Source organism: Bombyx mori, chromosome 24 (genome assembly GCF_030269925.1).
Source record: "Bombyx mori chromosome 24, ASM3026992v2".
Classification (NCBI taxonomy): Eukaryota; Metazoa; Arthropoda; class Insecta; order Lepidoptera; family Bombycidae; genus Bombyx; species Bombyx mori.
This window is the reverse complement of record NC_085130.1, coordinates 11,662,470-11,687,052: the sequence shown is the minus strand read 5'-3', so window position 1 is coordinate 11,687,052 and position 24,583 is coordinate 11,662,470. Positions and strand designations below refer to the sequence as shown.

The 24,583-nt window shown below is 39.0% G+C and overlaps 2 protein-coding genes and 1 long non-coding RNA gene across 3 annotated transcripts; 1 reads left to right on the top strand and 2 right to left on the bottom strand.

The window, feature by feature from the left end:
- Nucleotides 1-526: 526 nt before the first annotated feature.
- LOC134201277 (uncharacterized) lies at nt 527-12,976 on the bottom strand. The gene is made up of 2 exons (XR_009976499.1): nt 12,432-12,976; nt 527-11,685 (listed from the first exon to the last, which is right to left on the bottom strand). It is a non-coding gene; the product is annotated as an uncharacterized LOC134201277 (long non-coding RNA).
- Nucleotides 12,977-14,688: 1,712 nt separating this feature from the next.
- LOC134201312 (zinc finger Y-chromosomal protein 1-like) lies at nt 14,689-17,762 on the top strand. The gene is made up of 2 exons (XM_062675833.1): nt 14,689-14,695; nt 16,813-17,762. The coding sequence occupies exons 1-2, from the start codon at nt 14,689-14,691 to the stop codon at nt 17,760-17,762; spliced, it is 957 nt and encodes a 318-aa protein (XP_062531817.1).
- Nucleotides 17,763-22,791: 5,029 nt separating this feature from the next.
- Nucleotides 22,792-23,394, bottom strand: LOC134198723 (zinc finger and SCAN domain-containing protein 12-like). Its single transcript, XM_062675832.1, has one exon. The coding sequence runs from the start codon at nt 23,392-23,394 to the stop codon at nt 22,792-22,794; it is 603 nt and encodes a 200-aa protein (XP_062531816.1).
- Nucleotides 23,395-24,583: the final 1,189 nt, after the last annotated feature.

The following is a 24,583-nucleotide window of genomic DNA, read 5'->3' as shown; positions in this document are numbered from 1 at the left end:
TTGTAACTATACTGAGACCTTAGAACTCATATCTCAAGGTGGCGGCATTTACTTTGTAGATGTCTATGGACTCCAGTAACCACTTAACACCAAGTGGGCTGTGAGCTCGTCCATCCATTAGTGCAATAAAAATGTCTAAGGATCTTCAGCTCATACACCAGCGATCGATTCTCGGTCTTTTTGCTGAGTACACAAATCTCTGGGCCGTGAATTAATGTGGTTTTGTAAAAGAGAATTGTGATAATTATTTTTATCTATATTAACGGTACTTGATGCGTGTGCACAGCTTTTAAGTTATTCAGACACCCTGAAGTCAATCTTTTATAGATTCAGTGAAACAAAAAACATACAAAGCCAATGAATGCGCCTTAAAAACGTCACACTCTGCCATTATTATATGTGAAGCAACCGCGTTGATTGTCATATAAAATTTAACAATAAAATTAAAATACATTTAGTATCGAGTTTGACTTTTGTTTTATTTATAATTACATGTGAGTGTAGTTTAATGAAACAAAAACCCAAGTTGTTGTTCTGTAAAGATTTATTTTATTTATTATTATTTTATTAACTTACTAAGTGTAGAACTTACAATTATTATAATAATTTACGAACCTGTAAAGAGAAACAACATTGAAAGATATTTCTTCAATATTCAATATCTTTATTAAAATCTGAAATATTTATAATTTAGAAAAACACGTTATCTTTTTGAATGTACAAATCCAAAGAGCAGTTTTTCTAATTCTAGAATGAACATAGTGTAAAATGCTGCCACCATAGATAACAAATACTATTATGCCTATAGTCGAAGTTAAAGCGCGGGAAATTTAAATTTAATGAAAGCCAAGAGACACAAGCCAGAGCTTCATTTACATACATATATAATATTTATGTACGTAAGTGTAAAGTATATTGTTTTCTTCGTAATCGGCACTAGTACAAACCTTTTTCATCTAATACTTCGTATTGTATGACATGATATAGAAAAAAGTTTCAATTATCTTGAATAATCAACAACACATCTTACTTATTATACGATTTATTTTCATTGCTCTGTAAAACAAAAACACAACATTCACAAGATATTGTTATTTGTAATGTTAAGTTATTTAGTTCTCAAATTCTAACTAGAAATAAATGTCACCATACACTCCTACTTCACTCAGCGCCATATTTTTTCATATCCGTCACCGCTCCTTCAAAAAAATTCCACAAGAAATCCCAATTTTTTTTTAATTTTTTTTTTATTGCATAGATGGGTGGACGAGCTCACAGCCCACCTGGTGTTAAGTGGTTACTGGAGCCCATAGACATCTACAACGTAAATGCGCCACCCACCTCGAGATATAAGTTCTAAGGTCTCAGTATAGTTACAACGGCTGCCCCACCCTTCGAACCGAGACGCATTACTGCTTCACGGCAGAAATAGGCGGGGTGGTGGTACCTACCCGTGCGGACTCCCAAGAGGTCCTACCACCAGTGATTACGCAAATTATAATTTTGCGGGTTTGATTTTTATTACACGATGTTATTCCTTCACCGTGGAAGTCAATCGTGAACATTAAAATTTGTTGAGTACGTATTTCATTAGAATTTTCCGGCAGTGCCAGTAAAATTCAAATTACTGAAAAAGTATCTTCTTTCTTCTAAGTATGGCAATTGGCTTCTTGCGACGCCATTGTTGCCAGTGTCGAGTCTATAAAATCTTCGATTATTTAATAAATATGTTTATATTGTTACATAAAAATTACATAAAACGAAATAAGATGTAGTTGATTAATTTGAAACATTAATTAATTGAGATGAAATTCAATGAGACGAGATTAGATAGGTTTAAAATAAAATCATAGTAAAATGGTATTTGTTTACTAAGACTTTTTTAGTGAACTCATTAGAAGAAGCCACGGTTTTGTTTTATTTTCGGGTATCTGTATACTTTCACGGACGCTAAACAGTTAATAAACCACCGTTATCACACAATGAAGCCTGAGAAAACATTAAATCAGCCAAATAAAACAATTCACACCACTTCGCATTTCGCATTCCCGCCAAAAACCAACGGACATTTTCATTCGAATCGAGGAGCATAAATAAGACAGAGAAACGTTATATAGTTTTCTCTATCTATTCACTGGTGCTTTAAGGCCAATCCCAGTTACGTGCGGACGGTTAGGTGAGCTCACGGACTCAACCTGAGAGAATATACTAACACTGGCCCTAGAAAGAGCAATGCTTCGCAGAATCTACCACCGGATCGGAAACGCGACCTTCTGAGAAGATGCGGTGAGAATCTCAGTAACCTGTGTCTATGGGTTAATTTACTCGTCGAGCCCTTCGTCGCAAGCGACGGGTTCGACGAGGACGTTGACCGGAATATTTTAAGTTGTAAGCAATCCATGTTCACAAAGCAACAAACACTAATTAAGTGTAATAGTGGTCGTTTAAAGAGACAAATCTTAATGAGGATTCAATTTATTATTCTTTAACAGTATCACTACATAGTATAAAACAAAGTCACTTTTTCTGTCCCTATATCTGTCTGTTCCTATGTATGCTTAAATCTTTAAAACTACGCAACGGATTTGATTGCGGTTTTTTTTAATAGATAGAGTGATTGAAGAGGAAGGTTTATATGTATAATAACATCCATTACATAGTGGAGAAATCAATAATAAATTACAGTTTCCGAAGCGAAGCGAGGATGGGTCGCTAGTTAAGTATAATCGACTGTTATTATAAGGGCGACTTACACAATAAATTTTAGTGGACGATTCATAAATGTTGGCCCAGTAAAAGACATTTTGGCTTTCACCGAAAAAAAGCAATCCAAATGCTGTTTGATTACACTCCCTTTATTTCAACAACTTCAAATAGGTTTTAAAGTACACTAATTGCCTTAATCGATACGCTTTGTAAAGTAAGTCGTTCGCCATTTTGCGTGCATCACGCCGCGCCTCTTTGTGCCAGGGCGGAAGTCAACAAAATTTAGGATAATCCTGAAACTAGAATTTAAGTTATAAAATAATCATGTCTTAGTCTGTTATTATTTCCTACTTTTAATATTTACATAAATATAATTACAAAAATAATGGGCACGAGGATTGATTCTAAATAAATGTATTTTAAACATACTTCAACAGAGTTTGCTATTAATATTTTACTATGTTTCTAATACGGTAATTTGAATAAAATGATCCTAACAGCTCGGCCTTCCTGCAATATCACGAGTCCCTTCGTGATGCTTGTATGTTATACAGGAACAACCATTCTCTTCCTGTCTACTTGCAATGCCTTATAACATAGTTTAAAGTATTACATTATTAGGACGGTCTCAACTTTTAATCGAGGCGAATCTCATTAGCATTAACGTCACTGGTTACATTGATATTATAATCACCTAAAACGTCACTACTGCCTACATCTACGTCAATTACCCGCTTGATCCTTCCTGTCTTCATCATCATTGTCTTTATTATCCTCGTCATCGTTTTCGCTCTAGCCATCATCGAAGTTTCGATTAAAGCTTGTCCAGGGTTGAATTTTGTCTATGGCGACAACACTTCGTAACGACGACCGCCCTTATGAGACAACGAAGCGTCTTCAACTAAGAATCTATCGTGTTCCAAGACTTTCAAGATGCGGTAAGGACCCTGATATTTCATTAAAAGTTTCTTTGGATGACCATCGTTGGACACATGCTTTTCTATTCGGATTAGGTCTCCTACTTCATACTTTTTACACGGTTTTCTATTTGTATTGAATCGCTCAGAATCTTTTTCTTCTACAAGAGCTCTGTCTTACAACAAGAGCTCCTTGATATGTGTGAAAGATTTTCCTCTATGTTCGTTCCATATACACTCTTGATCCTTCTTAAGATGTTCAGTTAGAGGCGCAGCTACCAATGCGTAGTTTTTGATAAATCTTATAAAAAACCCCGATAATCCGAAAAATTTACGTAGTTCATGTTGGTTTTTGGGCTTAGGAAAATTAGACACCGCTTCGGTCTTTCTGCACCCTGGTCGAATACCTTTTGCGCTAACCTCAAATCCAAGAAAGTCAATCTCGTCGAGGAAGAAGCTACATTTACTCATTTTCAAAGTGAGCCCTCCACTTCGCAAAAGTTTCAGTACTTTCGTTAATCTGATCATTCCTTCTTCAAAATTCTTCGAGGGAATTAATATGTCATCCATATAAACAAGAGCATACTTAATTTTGGCTTCCGCCAGGATAGTATTTATAGTTCTTCGAAATACCGCCGGTGCATTCACCAATCCAAATGGCATCCGATTATATTCAAATTGACCGTCTGGAGTCACGAATGCGGTTTTGTGACGCGAACCTTCTTCTATTGGTATCTGTTAGTAGCCGGATGCTAAATCTAGGGATGTGAATATCGTGTTTCCCGCTAATAAGTCCAATTGGTCCTCAATTCTTGGTAAAGGGTAATGGTTCTTTTTAGTCTTTCTATTCAGAGCGCGATAATCTACACATAGTCGTTTTTCCCCCGTTTTCTTTTTTACAAGGACAATTGGAATTGCATATGGCGAAGAAGATTCTCTAACAATCCCACTATTTAACATTTCTTGTATCATGTCTCTAACTAATGATCTCTCGGAATGAGACATTCGATACGGTCTGTAAACGACTGGTTCAGTGTTCTCCAAATCGATGGTCATTTCAGTTAGTTTTGTACAACCTAAATCTTGAAGGCTGTATGAGAAGCAGTCTTTATATTTCGTAAGTAAATTTTGAAGGGCTAAACGTTGGTCGGGAGTTAGCTTTGGGTTATAATGTATTGTGTCATCATTGCGTCGTATTGTATCAACAGTTACCTCGCAAGTATGAAGTGCCACTTGTGATCGACAAGCTCTTGTTAGTAGAAAATTCCTTTGGATGTTAAAGTCGCAGTTAGAGAGATTGTGAATTAGCAACGCAGAGCCGTTGTTTGATATTTCGTATTCGCCGGGTAACAGGTAATATTTTGGTCCGTCGCGTTCTCTTACAGAACCATTGACGTAAACGGAGCCTTTCTCCAGTACCTCGCAGCGAACGGGAACCGCTCGCCATGCATTCGCAGCAATTATCGTGTTGTCACGTGTTAAGACATGTAGTTTTTGATCTTTGGATATTCTCTGTAGTATTAACTGATCAGGTGTTTTCGTTATAACTATATTCGATTTTTCTGTGAATGAATGTCGTATGAGAACAAAGTGCCTTAACACGTAATCTTCTACCACATACATATCAATGTTCTCTGAAATTCCCTGCACCTCTACGTGCGCAGCTATCCTACCTAACGGTCGGGTAAGGTCGCACCAATGCCTCTAAGCATCGGCAACTCATTATCTGTAACTATAGTTGTGTTAAGTAACTTTGTGTCGCGTTCCCTAATTAGTGAACATTGGCTCCCTAAGTCCAAGTGACATTCGAACTGTATGCCATTGACCCTGACATTCATAATGTATTTGTCATTTGTTCTGTTCGAAGCACGTAATTCCGAGACTAGATTTTCGTTTTTGGTAGTAGGCCTATTCATAGTTCCGTTTTCATCATTTTTGTCTTTATAACAGTTAGGTGCCAGGTGTCCTATCCTATCGCATTTTGTACATTTGGACAACGGTTTTAACATTTAAAACTAGGGTGTCCCAGCTGATTACAATTAAAACATTTAATACTCGGATTACTGATACTCTGTCTAGTATTCGTTCTTTTGTTGTTGACTGAATATGAATTCCTGTCAACCCGATTGTTCCTAAACTTATCATTATTTGCCCTGGGGCTACCAATTTTTACTGACCTAAAATATATAAGGACCTGTTCGGGCTCAGAAAATTGTGCTCTGCCTGCGCCCCCACTTTAACGGCACGATCATCTATGCCGTGAAGTAAGCAGTCGACGGCTTGTTTTCCGTTTATTCTACAGCGGTTTAGAAGGTTGACCTTAGTATAGTAATAGTGTTCCAAAGACTCTCCGTACCTAGCTCTCTTATTCAACATTTCAGTGAGAAGCTCAGCATAGTTTTCTTGGGAAGGAAATGTTTGTATAAGCTTTTTCTTCCATTCGGACCAACTGTATAGCAATGTGGGAAGACCTTGATACTAGGATTTAGCAACACCACTTAATTTTTGCAGAGAATAATGTATGGTTTCCCTTTCACCCCAACCATATATTTCAGAACATTCTTCAACTTTTGTTATCCACGTCAATATAGTTTGTGTCTTAGTCATGGGGTCAAAGTCCGGAATCACATTGCTATTGAAAGACATTTTAGGATTGTGGGACCTCCTTACATCTTTGATTATCGACAGAAACTTATCCAACATTTTATAGCTCGAAGAGCTTTTAGAGTACTTAGCACGGTTAGGTTTAGAACAGTCCCTATAAGATCCGCTAGATAGTGATTCGGTTGATGTACTAGTTGTACCTTTATAAGTTCCTTTACGTCTAATTCGTCGGTTTGGAGACCGCCTCCTTTTACTCTGAACCCGCAATATAAAGTCCTCTTCAGATTCCTTGGACTCCGACCTCCCCTCCAATCGCTGTCTCCGCCGGAATTTTTTCGCGCCATACAACTCGGTTCCATGTCTCGGTTCACGCGTTCGCACTACGCCATTAGTAATCCCACGATATATTATGTCATTATCTCTTGGTCCTTGCAGTCGTTCGTAATCAATTTCAGGCTCTGTACCTCGGGCATTATAGACTTCGTACCCTCGACCTCGAGTATTTCCGATTTCCGATCCCTGACCTTGGACATCGCCAAATTCCAAATCCTTACCTTGGGCATTATTACCAAATCCCGACCTTTGACTTCGGGAAAATCCGAATTCTGACCCTTGACCTCGAGCAACTCCGAATTCAGACCCTTGACCTCGGGTAACTCCAAATTCTGACCCTTGACCTCGGGCAACTTCTAATTCCCCGACCCTTGACCTCGGGCAACTTCTAATTCCGACCCTTGGCCTCGGGCGGCTTCTAATTCCGACCCTTGACCTCGGGCGGCTTCTAATTCCGACCCTTGACCTCGGGCGGCTTCTAATTCCGACCCTTGACCTCGGGTGTCTCCTTCCATATTTCTAGACCTCAACAAAAGAAGAAGAAAAATAGCTTAGTAATCGTTCAAGTAAGAGTACAGTCTATACTTGGTTTATACATAAATTTTTTTATTTTTTTTATATAAGCATAATAGCGGTTTACATTTTCTCCATAAACGAAGTGCGTGTTGTGCATATTGTGTACTAATTGTGATCAAGAGTTCTGATATTTGGATAGAGATCTACACCCTCGATTTATCACTATTGCTTTTCCATTTAATTTAATAATTTTAGAAACAATTTATGGGCATTTTTGTCTGGAACCCGCAAGTACACATATAATGTATTATTGTTTAAAGTAAATTGTGATATACTTTAATGTATTATTTAATTCACATCAAAATAAAGTTTAGCCCAGTAAATCTATAGCACAAACTGAGTTGCTCTATAAAGAGAAACAACATTTAAAGCTATTGCTTCACCAATTTTTATGTTTCAATATTCAAAAATGTCCTTAATATTTGTAACGTTCCTCCTTGTAATGTTTCAATATTCCAATTACCATTTATGTCACCTGTGTTGCGAATGATGTGACAATAAAAACCAGCAGCGTAACGACAAGTTCTTTTATTTGTGCAAGAATGCAGAAAAGTAGGTAGAAATGGCTGGCATGGCTTGTTTTATTAACACTATCCCCCCTTCGTTGGCTTTGGCTGGCGGCGGCGGCGGTGGCTGTGGCGGAAGGGGGCGTGTTAACATGGCTTGGCGGCTTGGCTGGCGGCAGGGCATAACAGCTGACGTCACGTCCGTTACATTCGGCCATCCTGCAACAATTGCTCCCGCAATGGGGAACACACAAAAACATTTAGTTCTCAAATAAATCAATAAGGTCTTCAGTTTCAAGCTGCTCATCGGAACTACTAGCGCTATCGGACACATGGGCTATACTTTTACAGGGCCTTAATGAATCTGTTGATTCCAGGCCAGTGAAGTTTTTATAACTTCGTAAACCTTTTAGATATACTTCTAATTCGATACCGATTGTTACCTACTACTTTAGTTACTACATACGGACTTGAGTACAAATAGTCTAATTTGGTATTAATCCTAGCGGCGCTGCTAACCAGTTGGAGCCTGTCTCTACGATGCAAAATCCCTTTTCTTATAAACATGAGCATTTTTTTATCTTAATGTTGGGTGTCATTATTGTACTCGCTTATTTTATCCTAGCTGTAGCTATCTACGGCGTGCATCAACAGTTTCTGGTTCGCAACCAGGAATAGAAACATCACATATTGACCTACCAGAGCGCGCAAAGATTAAATCACAAGGCTTGTAGCCGCTGTTACTTTTAATTGTGTTGTTTGTGCCTCAATTGACGGAGTTCACTAAATTATTTGTTGCTTCACTAGGATCAGTTGCCCGCAACATATAAAATTGTATGTTTAGTTAGTAGTACCGTTTAACGTATGCCTAAACTGTTTATCTTCCGATATATTTTTTTAAAGTACCTACTCGTAAAAGCTTTCCCGTAGTCTGTCACCACGTGATTCGGGTATCTGGACAAACCCTATTAATATATTTTTCAATGCACGAATGGTCCCGATTGAATTTACAGTACGCGTTAGTTCAGCTATCACAAATTTAGACAACGCATCTTTCATTACGATCATGTACTGGTTGGTGCCCTTTAGATGTCCTACAGAAGGGCATCATGTTATCTATTTGTACCATGCGCATAGTATCAGATGGTTTAGAGATCGGATATAGACAGTCTTCTTTTTTTTAACATAGTTATCCTTCTCATGTGTACAATAAAGACATGCTGCCACGTATTTCCTAATAAAGCGTGTCATTTTAAGAAACCAATATTGGCTTTTAATCAAAGCTAAACGATGATTTAGATCCACGTGACAAATGTCGTCATAGTGCATTTGTACAATTTTCCATTTAGTCGAAGGGACCGCGAGTCTGTTTCAGTTACTTTTATCTTTAACATCAGCGCGACTTCGTCCGCGTGGAATATAGTTCACAAATAATGCTTTATTTTAGAACAAATTTGCTTAGCTTAAAAAAAACGTTATAGTGAGCCAACCTTAACATATAGACATATGCTATCGCGGACATTTTTTTTTAGATCTTTCTGCAGCGCACGCACCGGAAGCTCTCAAGGGAAAATAACCCGATTTTGAAACATTATTTACTGGTACTTCGCTTGTATTGGTCTTAGCGTGACACAGTGATGCCTTATATAGCCTATAACCTTTCTCGATAAATGGGTTATTTAACAATGCAAGAATTTTCAAATCGGACCAGCAGTTCTTAAGATTAGGGCGTTCAAACAAACAAACTCTTCAGCTTTATAATGTTAGTATAGATTGCTTTATAATCGAACCAAGTTTTTCGTCCTGACATTGCACAGTACAGAATCAATCAGTAACTAAGACGATTCACGTTCATCATGTCAACAGGATGCCTATTAAGCGCGTCTACAAATGTTCCATACGTTCACCAGGTCTATACTCAACACTAATGTCATAATCTGCTTTCAAAACTCACCATTGCGCAATGCGTGGTATACAGCACAAACCACAGTACAATCAGTTTCTACTATATCATGTTTACCTACAACATAAACACGGAACCTACGTAACGATTGTACGACCGCCAGGTTATGAGCTCTTAACTATGATACACACTCTTCCTTCCTAGTAACCCGGCTAAAATACATAACAGGCCGCAGTGAGTTGTCAAATTGTTTTTGTAATAGTATACCTTGTTTTTGTAATAGTATACCAGAAATTCCTAAGTTACACGCATCGGTTTGTATTTTTGTAAGAAGCATAGGATTATACAGAGCTAGCATAGGTTTGGAACATAAACTGTTTTTCAGTTCGAAAACGACCTATCTGTTTTTTTTTTTTTCTTAAGTCCTTTAATGGACGCGCAATCACGGCAAAACTGGGAATAAACTTCTAAAGTAACACATAACCAATAATCTGTCGCACACTATGAGCATTATTTGGCACAGGAAACTGCGAAACGGCCGTCAATTTTTGTTGCACCCGGCTGTATACCGTCTGAAGATATTTCATGACCTCAATAAGTGACTTGTTTCTCCAAGAATGAGCATTTACTCATAATTTTAAGTCTCCACCATAAAATTTCCCAGTACTTCTCAATAATTATTGAACCTGATTTTTTTTACCAACTGAGGGTAGAGGTAAAATCGTTTAAAATCGCTAGTATCTCGATTTGACCTGCATTTATTTTTACCCATTTCTTTTCTACCCACATACTCAATTATTTTATTTATTAAACGCATTTAACTACCCCACCTAGTGGAATAAGGTGGAGAAAAAGAAGAAACGCATGAATACAGATGGCGCATTTGCTAAACCAAAAAGAATTCTAGTGTACTCGTAATAATGACTTTGCGGTGTAATGAAAGCAGTTTTGTGTGTCTGGCACAACGCTTAATTGATAGTAGCCCTGGGCTAATCGTGTGAAATACTGTTTGGTGGATACCTATATCTTACCACGATAGCGTTTAACGCACGATAATCAACGCATAGCCTACTGTCGCCGTTCTTTTTCTTAATAAGACCACTGGTGAAGCATGACTAGATTCAGATTATTTTATAATGCCGGCATCTAAACGTTGATTAGCTTTAGATTTAACTATCGTTTGTTCATTATGAGAAAGTCTAAAGATGGCGATACACGGGCTGATCATTAGTAAGCTTAATTTGCATTTGAACTAAATTGGCAATACCTAAATCATGTGTATTCGTAGCAAAGCAATGCTTATACTGTATTTTTTAAATCTGAATGACCCTTATAATTTAATGGCTCCTTTTAATTTTTTTTATTTCTACCCTCAAATCTCGAAATATTTGTAATGGCATGGCTAGGGCAAGTAGAAATGCAACACACCTGGCTATTTGGCTGTGGCTCCTCGCAGCTGTTGGCCCTCGGCAGGACCTTGCCCGGCGGCCACATGATGGTCTCTGAGCTCATGTTGATGACTTTGACGTAGCTGTCTTCGCCGCGCAGCAGCGTCGCAGGCAGGGAGAAGGAAGCTCGTAGCCGTGAATCTCGTGAATCGCCGTGAAGCTCGTAGTGCCGCAGTTGAGTAACCACGTTGCTGCTCTTCTAGTTTTCCTCCACATGAACCAGAATGATGGAAGGACAGGGCGGCAGGCGCTCTTGGTCCGACGACGTCGAAGTCCCTTTGATTTGATTGTTCCAGGTTCTTCATCCTGTAGCTCAAGTATCGCCTTGTGGACCTCCTTCTGAAGAAATTTTTCAACACCTTCCTCGCCATTGGAATAGGAGCTTCATCTTCTTCAAACTTGTCAGAAGACCGAGAGATCTGAGCGTGTATATGACGTTGTTTCATTTCTTTATGCCACTTCTGATTGTTGCAAATGATGTGACAATAAAAACCAGCAGCGTAACGACAAGTTCTTTTATTTGTGCAAGAATGCAGAAAAGTAGGTAGAAATGGCTGGCATGGCTTGTTTTATTAACACTATCCCCCCTTCGTTGGCTTTGGCTGGCGGCGGTGGCGGAAGGGGGCGTGTTAACATGGCTTGGCGGCTTGGCTGGCGGCAGGGCATAACAGCTGACGTCACGTCCGTTACACCTGTTTAGCATATTTATATTTATATTAGCTCTTTTAAGATGTACGTCACATAAATCATACAAAATTTACACCTTTTAAATTATAAAGTTTTAATGTACTACTCCATTACTGAATTCAAATTGGTAATATGAAAGAGATTTGACTTGGTCTTTTTATAGTGTTTACTTTGTAAATCAAATTGGATATTTATAGACGTCTATATATATGTAGATATATGTAGACATACCGACTGATATATACCCAAGCGGTTTTGTCAGTAAAATATTGCTAGTTTCTCAGCAAAGGAAATGTAGAGGTGAAGACATTCCGCCTATTTCTGCCGTGAAGCTGTAACGCGTTTCAGTTCGAAGGGTGGGGTAGCCGTTGTAACTATACTGAGACCTCAGAACTTATATCTCAAGGTGGGTGGCGCGTTTACGTTGTAGATGTCTATGGGCTCCAGTAACCACTTAACATCAGGTGGGCTGTGAGCTCGTCCATCAACCCAAGCAATAAAAAAAAGACAATAATAATAAAACGAGGTTTAGTGTGTAAGAAAAATAAGTTATAAAAAAAAAAATATCAACAACAGAAACAGGGAAAACAAAACAAAATAAATTACAGAAAACAGTAATCAAAGTCTTTTTATTATTCGTAAGCCAAAGAAGCTACTTATTTGTATTAATTATATATTGTATGTTACGTGAGTTCCATGGAAAAGAAAGAAAGAAAAAAAAGAGATATCGTATTTCTTCATCTTTACTTACATTTTGTGGACGCTTTAGAAAATTTTATGTATTCATGGTGATCCCGCTTCTGAACTTTTGGCTTTCACCGCAAAAAAAAGCAATCCAAATGCTGTTTGATTACACTCCCTTTATTTCAACAACTTCAAATAGGTTTTAAAGTACACTAATTGCCTTAATCGATACGCTTTGTAAAGTACGTCTTGCTTCTGTCCTCGCTCAATCAGTGTGTCGTTCGCCATTTTGCGTGCATCACGCCGCGCCTCTTTGTGCCAGGGCGGAAGTCAACAAAATTTAGGATAGTCATGAAACTAGAATTTAAGTTATAAAATAATCATAAGTCTTAGTCTGTTATTATTTCCTATTTTTAATATTTACATAAATAATGGCCACGAGGATTGATTCTAAATAAATGTATTTTAAACATACTTCAACAGAGTTTGCTATTAATATTTTACTATGTTTCTAATACGGTAATTTGAATAAAATGATCTTAGCAGACATGACAATGACAAACAAAAAAAAACAACTTTTTTTTTTATTGCTTAGATGGGTGGACGAGCTCACCTGGTGTTAAGTGGTTACTGGAGCCCATAGACATCTACAACGTAAATACGCCACCCACCATGAGATAAAATGGCTTTCTAGGTCACAGCTCCTTTTATTTTAACACAACATCGTTATCAGTGGCGAAGCTAAGCTACCCAGGGGCTAGGCGGGTCAGTGCCCCGGGGCCCTCATGCTCAGAGGGCCCTCGAATCCTTACCAGAAATCTCGATCGAAATGAACTTTTGGAAATTTCTCCCATTTTCAAAATAAAGATGACAAGTTGCAACCCCACTTTAATCATGACAGCTCAGTTGAGAGAAATTCAAAAGTTATGTCTAGGGAATTCCCTTAAATTCTTTCTGTAGGTTGGCAGTGTTGTCAATTTGACGGATATTTATATGTGCGTTTTACTATTCATCGATGTGCGTTTTATTTTGAATTCGATTAAGATTTTTTTTTCGAGGACGGTTAAAATGTTATGCTGTATCAGGAGTAAGTAGGCTAATGTCAAGATATACTTTATTTTTATTAATATTTTTTTTTTAATATTCAATAATTAATAATTAATATTTAACGTTAATAATTTACTAATATTTAGTATGAATTATATTCAATAATAATTTTGTCATTTATATTACTAAAAATGAATGCTAATAACACTTTTTTTTACGAGTGTACATGAGCGAAAGTTTACCTGCGGCCAATACCGTCTTTACCATAAGAGCACACGGGGCCCGTGCCCAGGGCCCCCATTCTCAGGGGGCCCCTAAGGACCGACAATTTCTCTCACACATTTATTCCTTAAACATTTTTGTCGGGCAGATTACACTTTTTTCACAAATCAGTAATCTTGTCAGAAGGTATTTACAAGGCATATACTACGCCGTTATATCGATTACTGCGCCTATTCTTACTGTACTAATTAATAATATTGCCGAAGGCATCCTACCTAATTTACTAAGTACACCAACTAGCAATCGTAACCAAAAAACCAGCAGCATTCTAATATCCTTAATGACATATTATATCATACTGTATTTGATCACCTATAATAAATGGTCATACTCAGTAAAAAAATGTTATTATAATTCGCTTTTTTTACTTTCCAAAAGGGCCTCAAATTCTTGTGTGCCCAAGGGCCCCAGCCTAATTTAAGACGTCCCTGCCTGCGGCTATATCCAGACTCGCCAAGTTACGTCGGTCGTATTGTAATGAGCGATTTAGTGGACAACTTCATTCTGTTAATCTTGTGTCACGGTGCGCGCGCATCGTAAAATTTCACTCTCATCAATTTTTCATAAGGCGCCTAAAGAAGTATAACTCCAAAAATTCAATTCAATTTTTCTACTACTTGTGCTACTCTCACAGACACTGCACTAGGTCCATAAACATCGCAAATTTTTTTCGCGACTTGCGTTGCATTTTTACCTTTTTTGTAGTAAAATTTTAAAATGTATCGAATTTCTTCATTAGATTCACTCATCTTGACAGTACGAAAAATAAATAAAAATCATACATTTTCCTAATTTGAATTTCAAATTATCTTCTTTAAAATTTAAGCTTTTATTCATACCAAAACCAGCCAGATACAAATAGTATAGCCAAAGAAATTTTATTACTAGTTCATACATACCATAATGCGAAAATACTTTTTCCCCAACCTGTTATGTTGTTACTGTTTAATATTTGAGTCGACTATTATCAAAGCCGGCAATCTGACTTTTGGACAATGATTGGTAAATCAGAACCGAATTATTGACATTGTATTCCATTGGCAGTCACAAAACTCTTCGGAACGACATCTTAGATAAATAACAGGTTAACTATTAACCTTTATTTAATGCAGGTTTTGAACCGTATTCTTTGAAGGAGACGATTATATTCAAATCAATCTGTATTGACATATCAATAATTTTTTTTTGTCCAAATGCACAGATTGCCACCTTTGATAATAGACGACTCATTTTTATTACCTGCCCTGCAATGCACAAAAAAGAGCTTAAGTAGCTTAGCATTTTTAAAGAATTTGTATATTTCATATTTTTATTTGATAAAATCTAATCAGTTTATATAGTAGTGGGGCCCCATTTTTTCATTTGCCCCAGGGCCCTTGGTTACCTAGAAACGCCACTGATCGTTATTACACATAATATTTAAGATAGTCAGCCATTTTACATAATGTTTTGATGGTTATGGCAAATACAACTTCTTTTATACAAACGAATGAAATTGCTATGAAACAATTCGTGCAATCTAGCTTAATTTTAAAAATAAATATTTTAATAAATTTTACACGACTCCTATCCATTTATTTTAGTTTTAACTACTATAAACAAACATTATCTTTACACAGTCTGATAATAGATGGCGCCACCAACATAGTTTGTTTATGCAAAAACAATATCAATTCAGATTTTTAATTTTGATTGTAACAGGTTTTATTTTTTACTTTTAATATTAATGCCTAAATACTTTTAATATTAATTAATATTAACTTAATAATAATGTATATTTGAGGATTTTTAAAACCGCATTATAAACTACCATGGTTCACTTCAATCCAGCACACTTAAGCATGTTTAAAACTGTTATATATCATTTTCAGTTCCTACACTAGCGTTATTTCGATGAGTCTTCCAACAAAACTTGTTGTTTACAGCTGAACACCCTTTTTATTACAGGTGGTAGGACATCTTGTGAGTCCGCGCGGGTAGGTACCACCACCCTGCCCATTTCTGCCGTGAAGCAGTAATGCATTTCGGCTTGAAGGGTAGGGCAGCCGCTGTAACCATACTTGAGACCTTAGAACTTATATCTCAAGGTGGGTGGCGCATTTACGTTGTAGATGTCTATGGGCTCCAGTAACCACTTAACACCGGGTGGGCTGTGAGCTCCTCCACCAATTTAAGCCATAACCAATCTAAAAAAAAAAGACATGTCCCCTATACAAGATTGTCCTTCTTACTTTTACACTCCGTAAGGCGAACATAGAAGTTTTTGACCCGCGTATGTGTTCAGGACGACAAAAGCTAAACCATTTATCTTGGCAAATGATGAGAATCTATGACACTTTACTGTTAACATACGTTTTGAACAGTCATGGAGCAGCCGTGTCACTAAGCTGACACATAGAACTCTTCCCTCAAGGTGAACGCCAGTATTAACATTGTTGATATCCATGAGCCGTCACCTCATTCAACTATCCAAGCAATTCATTCTTTTTCATATGTTTTTAAGTAGAATCTGTCGCCAGATATATTTTCACACGCTGACATGACTGGATCGGGAAAATCCAAAATGACATGTCTAGGCCGACGACGGCTGTGTGTCGCCCCGTCGTCGTCTGGATTGGCGAAAACCTACTGCGGCCACGATAAGAGGTCTATCCAATCGAAAACAATTATTATTTACCTTATGCGTGCTTACCTTAACCATTACTAAATATTCATTCCCGATCTTGCGGACCGAATGGAAAGCAGTCGACGTCGCCCAAAACAAGTCATTTCGGATCCTCCCGATCCACTAACGGTGCTTTTAGGTACCTCAAACACCAGTCATCGGTCTCGTCGAACCCGTCGCTTGCGACGAAGGGCTCGACGAGTAAATTAACCCTCAGACCCAGCCCACTAAGTTTCTCGCTGGATCTTCTCAGTGGGTCACGCTCCCGATCCGGTGGTAGATTCTGCGGAGCACAGCTCTTGCTAGGGTTCGTGTTAGCAACGTCGTCAGGTTTTAGCCCCGTGAGCTCACCTACATGTTAGAGCGAAGCTGAAATAGCCTCTAAAGGCGATCAGCATAGGTAACAAAATTTATCTAAATACACTATATTGACCGGAACTAACATGGGTTTTAGGTGAGAGCCGGAAGAAAAAATGCATCATCATCACATCAAGAAAGGCCGAGCTGAGGAGAAAGAAAAAATACATTAAGATAACGCCCCAAGACGATGAGAGGGACGCGGTCAACGTGAAACTGAGACGGGTCACCGAAATACAGAAGCTCGTCGAAGCCATTAGGGTCATACTCCTGTGCTCAAATGCGACTCCCATCAGGAAATACGGGAGCATCGGCTACCAATGCAACTTCTGCGATAAAGAACACGACGACCCGCGCGATCTTAAAGTCCACACGCTCTCGTCCCACAAAGAAGCCGACAAACTGAAGTTCCTGCAAAAGCACCGAGGCATCAACACTTTGAAGGTGAAATTGGACGCGACCTGCCTCCGCTGCGAGCTTTGCGACACGCCCAGCGACGACGTCGAACAGCTTATCGACCACCTGACGTTGAAGCACGACAAAAGCTTCCCGAGCAACTTGAAGAACTTCATAGTTCCATTCAAATTCGAAACGAGCCAGACGATATGCGCGCTCTGCCGCACAGAATTCAGCAACTTCAAGATTCTGCTCCAGCACATGAACGTCCACTACAGGAACCACGTTTGCGAGACGTGTGGTAATGGCTTCGTGAACAAGCGAATACTGCAGTGCCATATGTACAGGCACAGGACCGGCGAGTTCTCGTGCAGCTACTGCGCGAAGGTTTTCGATACGAGAATCAAACAGAGGGACCACGAAAGGGCCATACATATATGCGATAACAAAAGAAGCAAGTGTGGCTATTGCGGGGAAAAGTTCAATGATTATACCAAGAAGAATGAACATGAGATCAAAGTGCATGGAGCAAAGCCGATCGTGCTTAAGTGTAGCGCCTGCGAGAAAACATTCGACAATCAAAGGTCCCTGTCGTCGCATACCAAAAGATACCATCTAATGGAAAGACCGCTGCCAAAGAAAGCGGATTAGTTGGAATCGAAAAGTATGTTTTCAGGAAGGACTTTAAAGCTGCAATGTAAGACGTCAGACGTTTAATACTGGTGGTAGGACCTCTTGTGAGTCCGCGCGGGTAGGTACCACCGCTCCGCCTATTTCTATCGTGAAGCAGTAATGCGTTTCGGTTTGAAGGGTAGGGCAGCCGTTGTAACTATACTTGAGACCTTAGAGCTTATATCTCAAGATGGGTGGCGCATTTACGTTGTAGATGTCTATGGGCTCCAGTAACCATTTAACACCAGGTGAGCTGTGAGCTCGTCCACCCATCTAAGCAATAAAAAAAAAATAAAAAAAAACTTCAAGTGATTTCCCGGAAAACGTTAAAAAACCCGCACTAAGCACACTTAAGTTGGCGAGATTACCACAATCCATCTCCATGCCACACTACCATCGCACTAGAGTGCCAGGTCGAAATTATATGAAAGTAAGATAAATCAAATTCTTCTGACGGGATAGGACGCGTACCTGGATCCCTTGTTCAATTGCCACCAAGTTTTCTTTACTAAATCGGCGTTCGTTTCAAACATTCGTAGGAAAAACCTATGTACAACCTCTAAATACAATTGAGAAAAATAATGTCAAATTTGTATCACTCACTACCTGTCAACTAGTTCTGTATTATATTAAAATTTATTTATTATAAAAAAAAAGAACACAATATTCCTAACCCAAAAGTACATGTTGTTATCCGCAACATGCTTCGTCAGATTACAGAAATAAAGTTATCAGCAACATGCTTCGTCAAAAAGTAACTGTCAACTGTCAACTGTAGAAATTCGATCGTTACATAACGAGTATGGAGGGTAGAGGTAAGGAGAACCGTCTCATATGGGAGAAGCTTGAAAAAGTGTCCCACTTTCAGCACTAAATAACAGTTCAAAAATCCTCCAGAATGGCGCTAACATAGGCACAGGGTATGATATGAATTGAGCAGTTGGTAACTGATTGAAGTGTGCTGAGTTAGGAAATTTAATATATCTAATGACTAGAGTAGTTAGTGACAGTGTAATATACAAGACCTCACATGTTTACGTAGTCAAAACTAATTTCGTCAATATAACCTAAAATTATTGCTGTAGTAAAACGTAGAGACATCGATTGTATTTTCTTATCAGCTTTAAATAATATACTTTTTGTGATTTTGTATTGCTTACAGTTCTTTCGTCGTTTTTTATTTCTCTATCCTATTCTATTAACTTTCAGCAACTTTTTTTAAATTTACCCGGTTGCCACTGTAGCGCCACCCTTGTAATTTAGCAGATTTTAACGGACACTTTTTCACACAGAGACGGTTCTCCTTACCTCTACCCTCCATATTAACGAAGGGTGAAAGGCTACCATAGATTATACACTTAATATTTAAGAAAGGATATTTAGTTCTTCGCTAGAAGTAATAGTGTTCTGTGATTTAGTTCATTCAACATTTATCTTTGTAATTGACGGTGCGTTTTATTTGGTATTATCATCAACAGTTCGATTTTTTTAATTGAACTTCAATAAAGTTTACCCCATTCTGACTTCAGCTGGAGAGGTTTTTTTGTTGTAATATTTTTTCTAAATTTTAAACTTTAAATGGCTCTCCTGTCAAGTCGCAAAAATGTCGCATCCACCCCTCGATTTAAGCTATGGAGGACCATTTAAGGGACAAGTTGAAAAAGTGTCCGCTTGTAAACAGAAAGTTATTGTTGGAAGACTCACCGAAATAACGCTAGTGTGGCAAGTGGAAGTGATATGAATACCTATTACAGTTTTAAACGCTCAACTAATTATTTTTACTAGTGGTCCCGCAGTAATCGAAATTCGACTACAATTAATTGAAATTATAAGCTTAAACATTATTATGGGTTTATTGTGAAACATTAATATTATATTTCTATAATATAATCGTAGATTTAGCTAAAATTACATTAAAGATAAATAATATTAAAGACAAACAATATTAATTTCTTCTCAATTTGACAATTTAAACAATAACAAAAGTTTGACAATAAACAAAGAGTTGATTTATGTGTATGTGTTGTGTCAAATACATGGTAGTGTGTGTATTGTTCTTTTTAATTGATTTAATGTATTTTTAATACACTTTTATTAGCTTCAGACATACGTATGTTTGTAACGGACTCTTTGAACATGATTTTGACTCCCTTCAAAACGTCGGATTTACTCGAAATTTGGTATACTTATTAAGGACCGATGACAATTCAATATTTAAAAAAAAATTGAAAAAGTTGAAATTCAACTAAAAAATGAAAAATAAATAATAGTTTAAAAAAAACTAACAAAATACGCTTTTATAGAAAATCCAACTAAAAAATTGAAAATAAATTTTAATTAATTTGAATTAAAAATAGTGTAAGAAAAAACGATTTTATTGTAAGCGTAATAAGCGTTATGGTAAGCGTAAGTTTAAAGGGTATTTTGTTAGTTTTTTTAAACTATTATTTATTTATGCATAATTTAAAAAATATTACCATTCTGCACTCCTTCTCTATAAGTGTGGGAAACATACTCCTCCGTCCGCGTAATTTTCGTAAGAAAGGGGCCAAAGTTTTTGATTCACGTAAATTATATAGATAGAGTACTATTTACGTAGGAAGTATTTCTTTCCATCTTAATGTAGTAGTAGTATTCTACTCTAATAGCCTACGGCGCGTTTTTTTTTTTTTCATCTTTCCACTTGCTACTGTGGCACCATCTTAATTAGCTTCCTTTCAGCGGATACCTTATTACACTGCGATGGCACTCCTTACTTCCACCCTTTTTTTTGCTTAGATAGGTGGACGAGCTCACAGCCCACCTGGTGTTAAGTGGTTACCGGGCCCATAGACATCTACAACGTAAATGCGCCACCCACCTTGAGATATAAGTTCTAAGGTCTCAGTATAGTTACAGTATAGTTACCCTTCAAACCGAAACGCATTACTGCTTCACCGCAGCAATAGGCGGGGTGGTGATACCTACCCGTGCGGACTCACCAGAGGTCCATCTCCATAATTTAAACCATAACCAGGCCTCCATAATTTAAACCAAGGAATTAGAATGTTGATATGGGAATTTCACGCAGTATCGCGGCTCAGGTTTGAGTTTCGTTTATTTACCGCCAGATGACACTACCTTTCGGTGATACCAAGAGAACAAAACTAAGTACTGATTTTCAATACCGCTACAGGAATGAAATGAGCCTAGATTAAATAAAAACAACATATTCTCCCAACTTTTACTGAACACTGGATAGTTGATGAGCGAAACATTGTATCGAAATATGATTAATGACAAAACACGTTTGTATGATTGTTGTATGTTAATGTCATATTCATTTTCAACGAAAAAAATATTGAATAATTGCGTTAAGATTTTTTACTTCGAACCACCATTCCTAAATTTGTGCGTAGGTTTCCTTTTAATAACGTAAGGGATTAAAAATTAAGTCGCATTTAAATTAAGGCGCATAAGTCTTTTCAAGATTAAAGTGTCAGTGGGCAGAGTACATTTCTCATTGAATAGATGGTCTCTGGGGCCGTAAAGTTTTTTTTTTCTAATTGAAAGATATACTGGTGGCCCGGAGGCCTTTCCAGTTTCACCAGGACGAGTGGGCGAGCAAAGGCTCAGTCAGGAGAAGTGGGATTAGGCTGTAAATATCTTGATTCGCGACCGCATACCGAAAACCGCAGTCTGGGTAAGCCTCAGCCTACCTATTCCCTGGTAACCTACGGAGCTTTTCCAGCTGCGCTCGGACTGGTAGGTGAGCTTACGGGCTCAACTTGGGAGAATCGCTAAAACTAGCGCTAGCAAGAGCAGTGCTTCGCAAAATGTACCACCAGATCGGAATCGCGATCGACTGAGAAATCCAGAGAGAAACACAGTGGGCTGTGTCTGTGGGCTAATTCACTCGTTGAGCTCTTCATCGTAATTTATGAGTTGGATGAGGACAGTAACCGGTGCGTGAAGAGCTTAAAAGCATCGAGAGCGGATCCGGAGGATACGACAAGATATGCTTCTGGCGACGGCGGCTATGCGTTGCCCCGTCGCTTGGGTCGAATATGTGATTAGCGGTAACCACGATAAGAGGGTTATAGTGTTGCGCCGCTTTGTCGAAGTACCGTTCTGACGCTACCTGAAGATATTTACGTATCGAATCTAAATTTAGGTGATGTTTGATTTACAAACTGTATAACACGGGCGTGCCAGACAATCTCGTGCCCATCATACGAGACTTCTTGTCGAACCGTTCGTTACAGTATCGAGTCGAGGGAATTCGTTCTCAGCCGCGAAAAATCTCGGCTAGAGTTCCGCAAGGTTTGGTTTAAGTGACATTTCGCTGAATACGCGACATTTATCTTTGTAAGTAAAGGTCCTTTTTGTTTAGTATGAGTACAAACAGTTCGATATTCTTAATTGAACTTCAATTAAGTTTACTTCGTTAAAGCAGCTGAAGAAGTGTATTAGTCATCATATTGTTCCAAATTTTAGACTTTAAATGCCTCGCCTGTAAAGTTACAAAAACGTCGCTTAACCAAAACAGCCTTTCACCCGTCGATTTATTAACAAAATTTCACCACCATTTCCAAATAAGTGGAAGAATCATTAAAAATTGCCGGGCAAAATAAAACAACATTTCATGGAACAATTATTTTATCTATACCTCATTGTTGAAACGTCAAAGTCTAACTGTCAAAGGCATTACTATCGAGACAGAAACGTCAGCGAGATGACATTCTCTTCCAACCGTTGAAACAACGTTCAACTCAAGCCTATCGCTATAGGGCACGGACGCTCACCGCATTGAGACCTCAGAAAAGAACAATTTCTTCAACTCAGAGACAGCCTTTCCTATGGTGCGAGGTATGGGCGCAGCTGTGTTGGGGGACGCTGACCTCGGCACTGTCAATAAACCTGTTACATTTGTTTCCATTCCATTTTGACAGCGCGCTGACTAGACGGCGTTTGGGGTAATTATTGCACACGGACCTTACAAGGACTAGAGACGCCTTTTGTGCCACACTTATGGCCGTTCGAGATGCCTGCTCCTCATGTGAAATCGGAGGCTCGCTCTCTGCACGAAAGACGCTTTGCAAACGTCACAAGAGAACGGCCTCTCGCCGGTATGTATCCTGTAGTGGGTCGTGAAACAGCCTCGTCTGGCGAAACTCTTCGAGCACACGTCGCATTTATGAACCCTCTCTTTCTCATGACTCACCATATGCTCCTTCAAGTTCGAACGCGTACAAAAGGTCTTCGGGCAAAGCGAACACTGTTTGTCTCTCTCTTTCAAATGCACGTTTCTCTGGTGTCGCACAAGAGCGCTCTGTAACAGAGTTCTGTGACCACAGATCCCGCAGGTCGGCATAGCGACACCGTGCTCTTCATTCATGTGGAACATATAATCCCTGCGAGCGAACCTCATGTCGCAATGAAGACATTTTCTTTTAACGTGGACAGCCTGCATGTGTTCTGCTAACGCGTTCTTCCTATTGAACTGTCGGCCACAATGGTCGCACGCGTATTTATCTGGCGTACTCAAACAATGCTCTCTGTTAGCGTGTTGTTTCCTCTGACTGTGGTACTTAAATTTCTGGGGGCAATAGTGACATTTAATGAAGTTCATCTTCAAGTGCACCCTGATGACGTGGTAGCGGAGGTCGGATATGCGTCGGTAGGATAACTGGCAGGCCGTGCAAGAGTACCTCTTGTTCGGATCCGACCTTACGGCTATGTAATCGTCAACTTGAGCTACGCCTGGAAATAGAGGTAAAAAATTTACAGTTACCGGTGGTAGGACCTCTTGTGAGTACGCGCGGGTAAGTACCACCACCCCGCCTATTTCTGTCGTGAAGCAGTAATGCGTTTCGGTTTCAAGGGCGGGGCAGCTGTTGTAACTATACTGAGACCTTAGAACTGATATCTCAATGTGGGTGGGTGTTCATGGGCTCCAGTAACCACTTAACACCAGGTGGGCTGTGAGCTCATCCACCCATTAAAGCAATAAAAATGTTACGTAATTTAAGAACTTTTTTTTTATTGCCCCCGTATGCAGACGAGGGTACGGCCCACCTGATGGTAAGTGGTTACCGTCGCTCATGGACGTCAGCAATGCCAGGGACAGCCAAGCCGCTGCCTACCGCTTAATACTCTCCACAAGCCTCGTTTGAAGAAGGACATGTCATAGCACTCGGGAAACGCCGTGGAGGGGAGCTCATTCCGAAGCCAAATGGTACGTGGCTAAAAAGACCTTTGGAAACGCACTGTGGATGAACGCAGTGGCTCCAGGTAGTAAGGATGAACTCTACTCCAGTGTGGAGTAGAGTGTGTGTGCGGGAGGTGCGATGGTAAAAACGAGATGATTTCAGCTTCTCCTAGACGAGTAGATGAGCTCACGGGGCTCCAACCAGACTGTTGCTAACACTGGCCCTAGCAAGAACAGTGCTTCGGAGATTCTACCACCGGGTCAGAAACGCGACCGACTGAGATCTAGCTATAGCTGATCTAGGATTTAGATAGGTACAACATTGGTAGATTTGCACTTAAGTAACTCAATATAAAGGTAAGTGAACATAACACGGCAAACGTATCAAAAGTATTACTGCCCGCAGTTTCCAAGATTGCCGATGCGCTGACGAAATATTTCCAAACGTGTTCTTAATAAAAGCGGGTGATGACCTAAAATCACAAGCGTCAGCGATTTTGTCGAAATTGTAAGGCGCTTGCCTAGTAGTGTTATTTTTGGAATGTAGTGGCGGGTAGGTGAGTCGCCACACAGTCATCTCGTTTGTACCATCACCCCCCGCCTACCACCG

Bases quoted from the DNA above. Each gene is read 5' to 3' on its own strand.
- LOC134198723 (XM_062675832.1), bottom strand. From the start codon at position 23,394: ATGAACTTCATTAAATGTCACTATTGCCCCCAGAAATTTAAGTACCAC.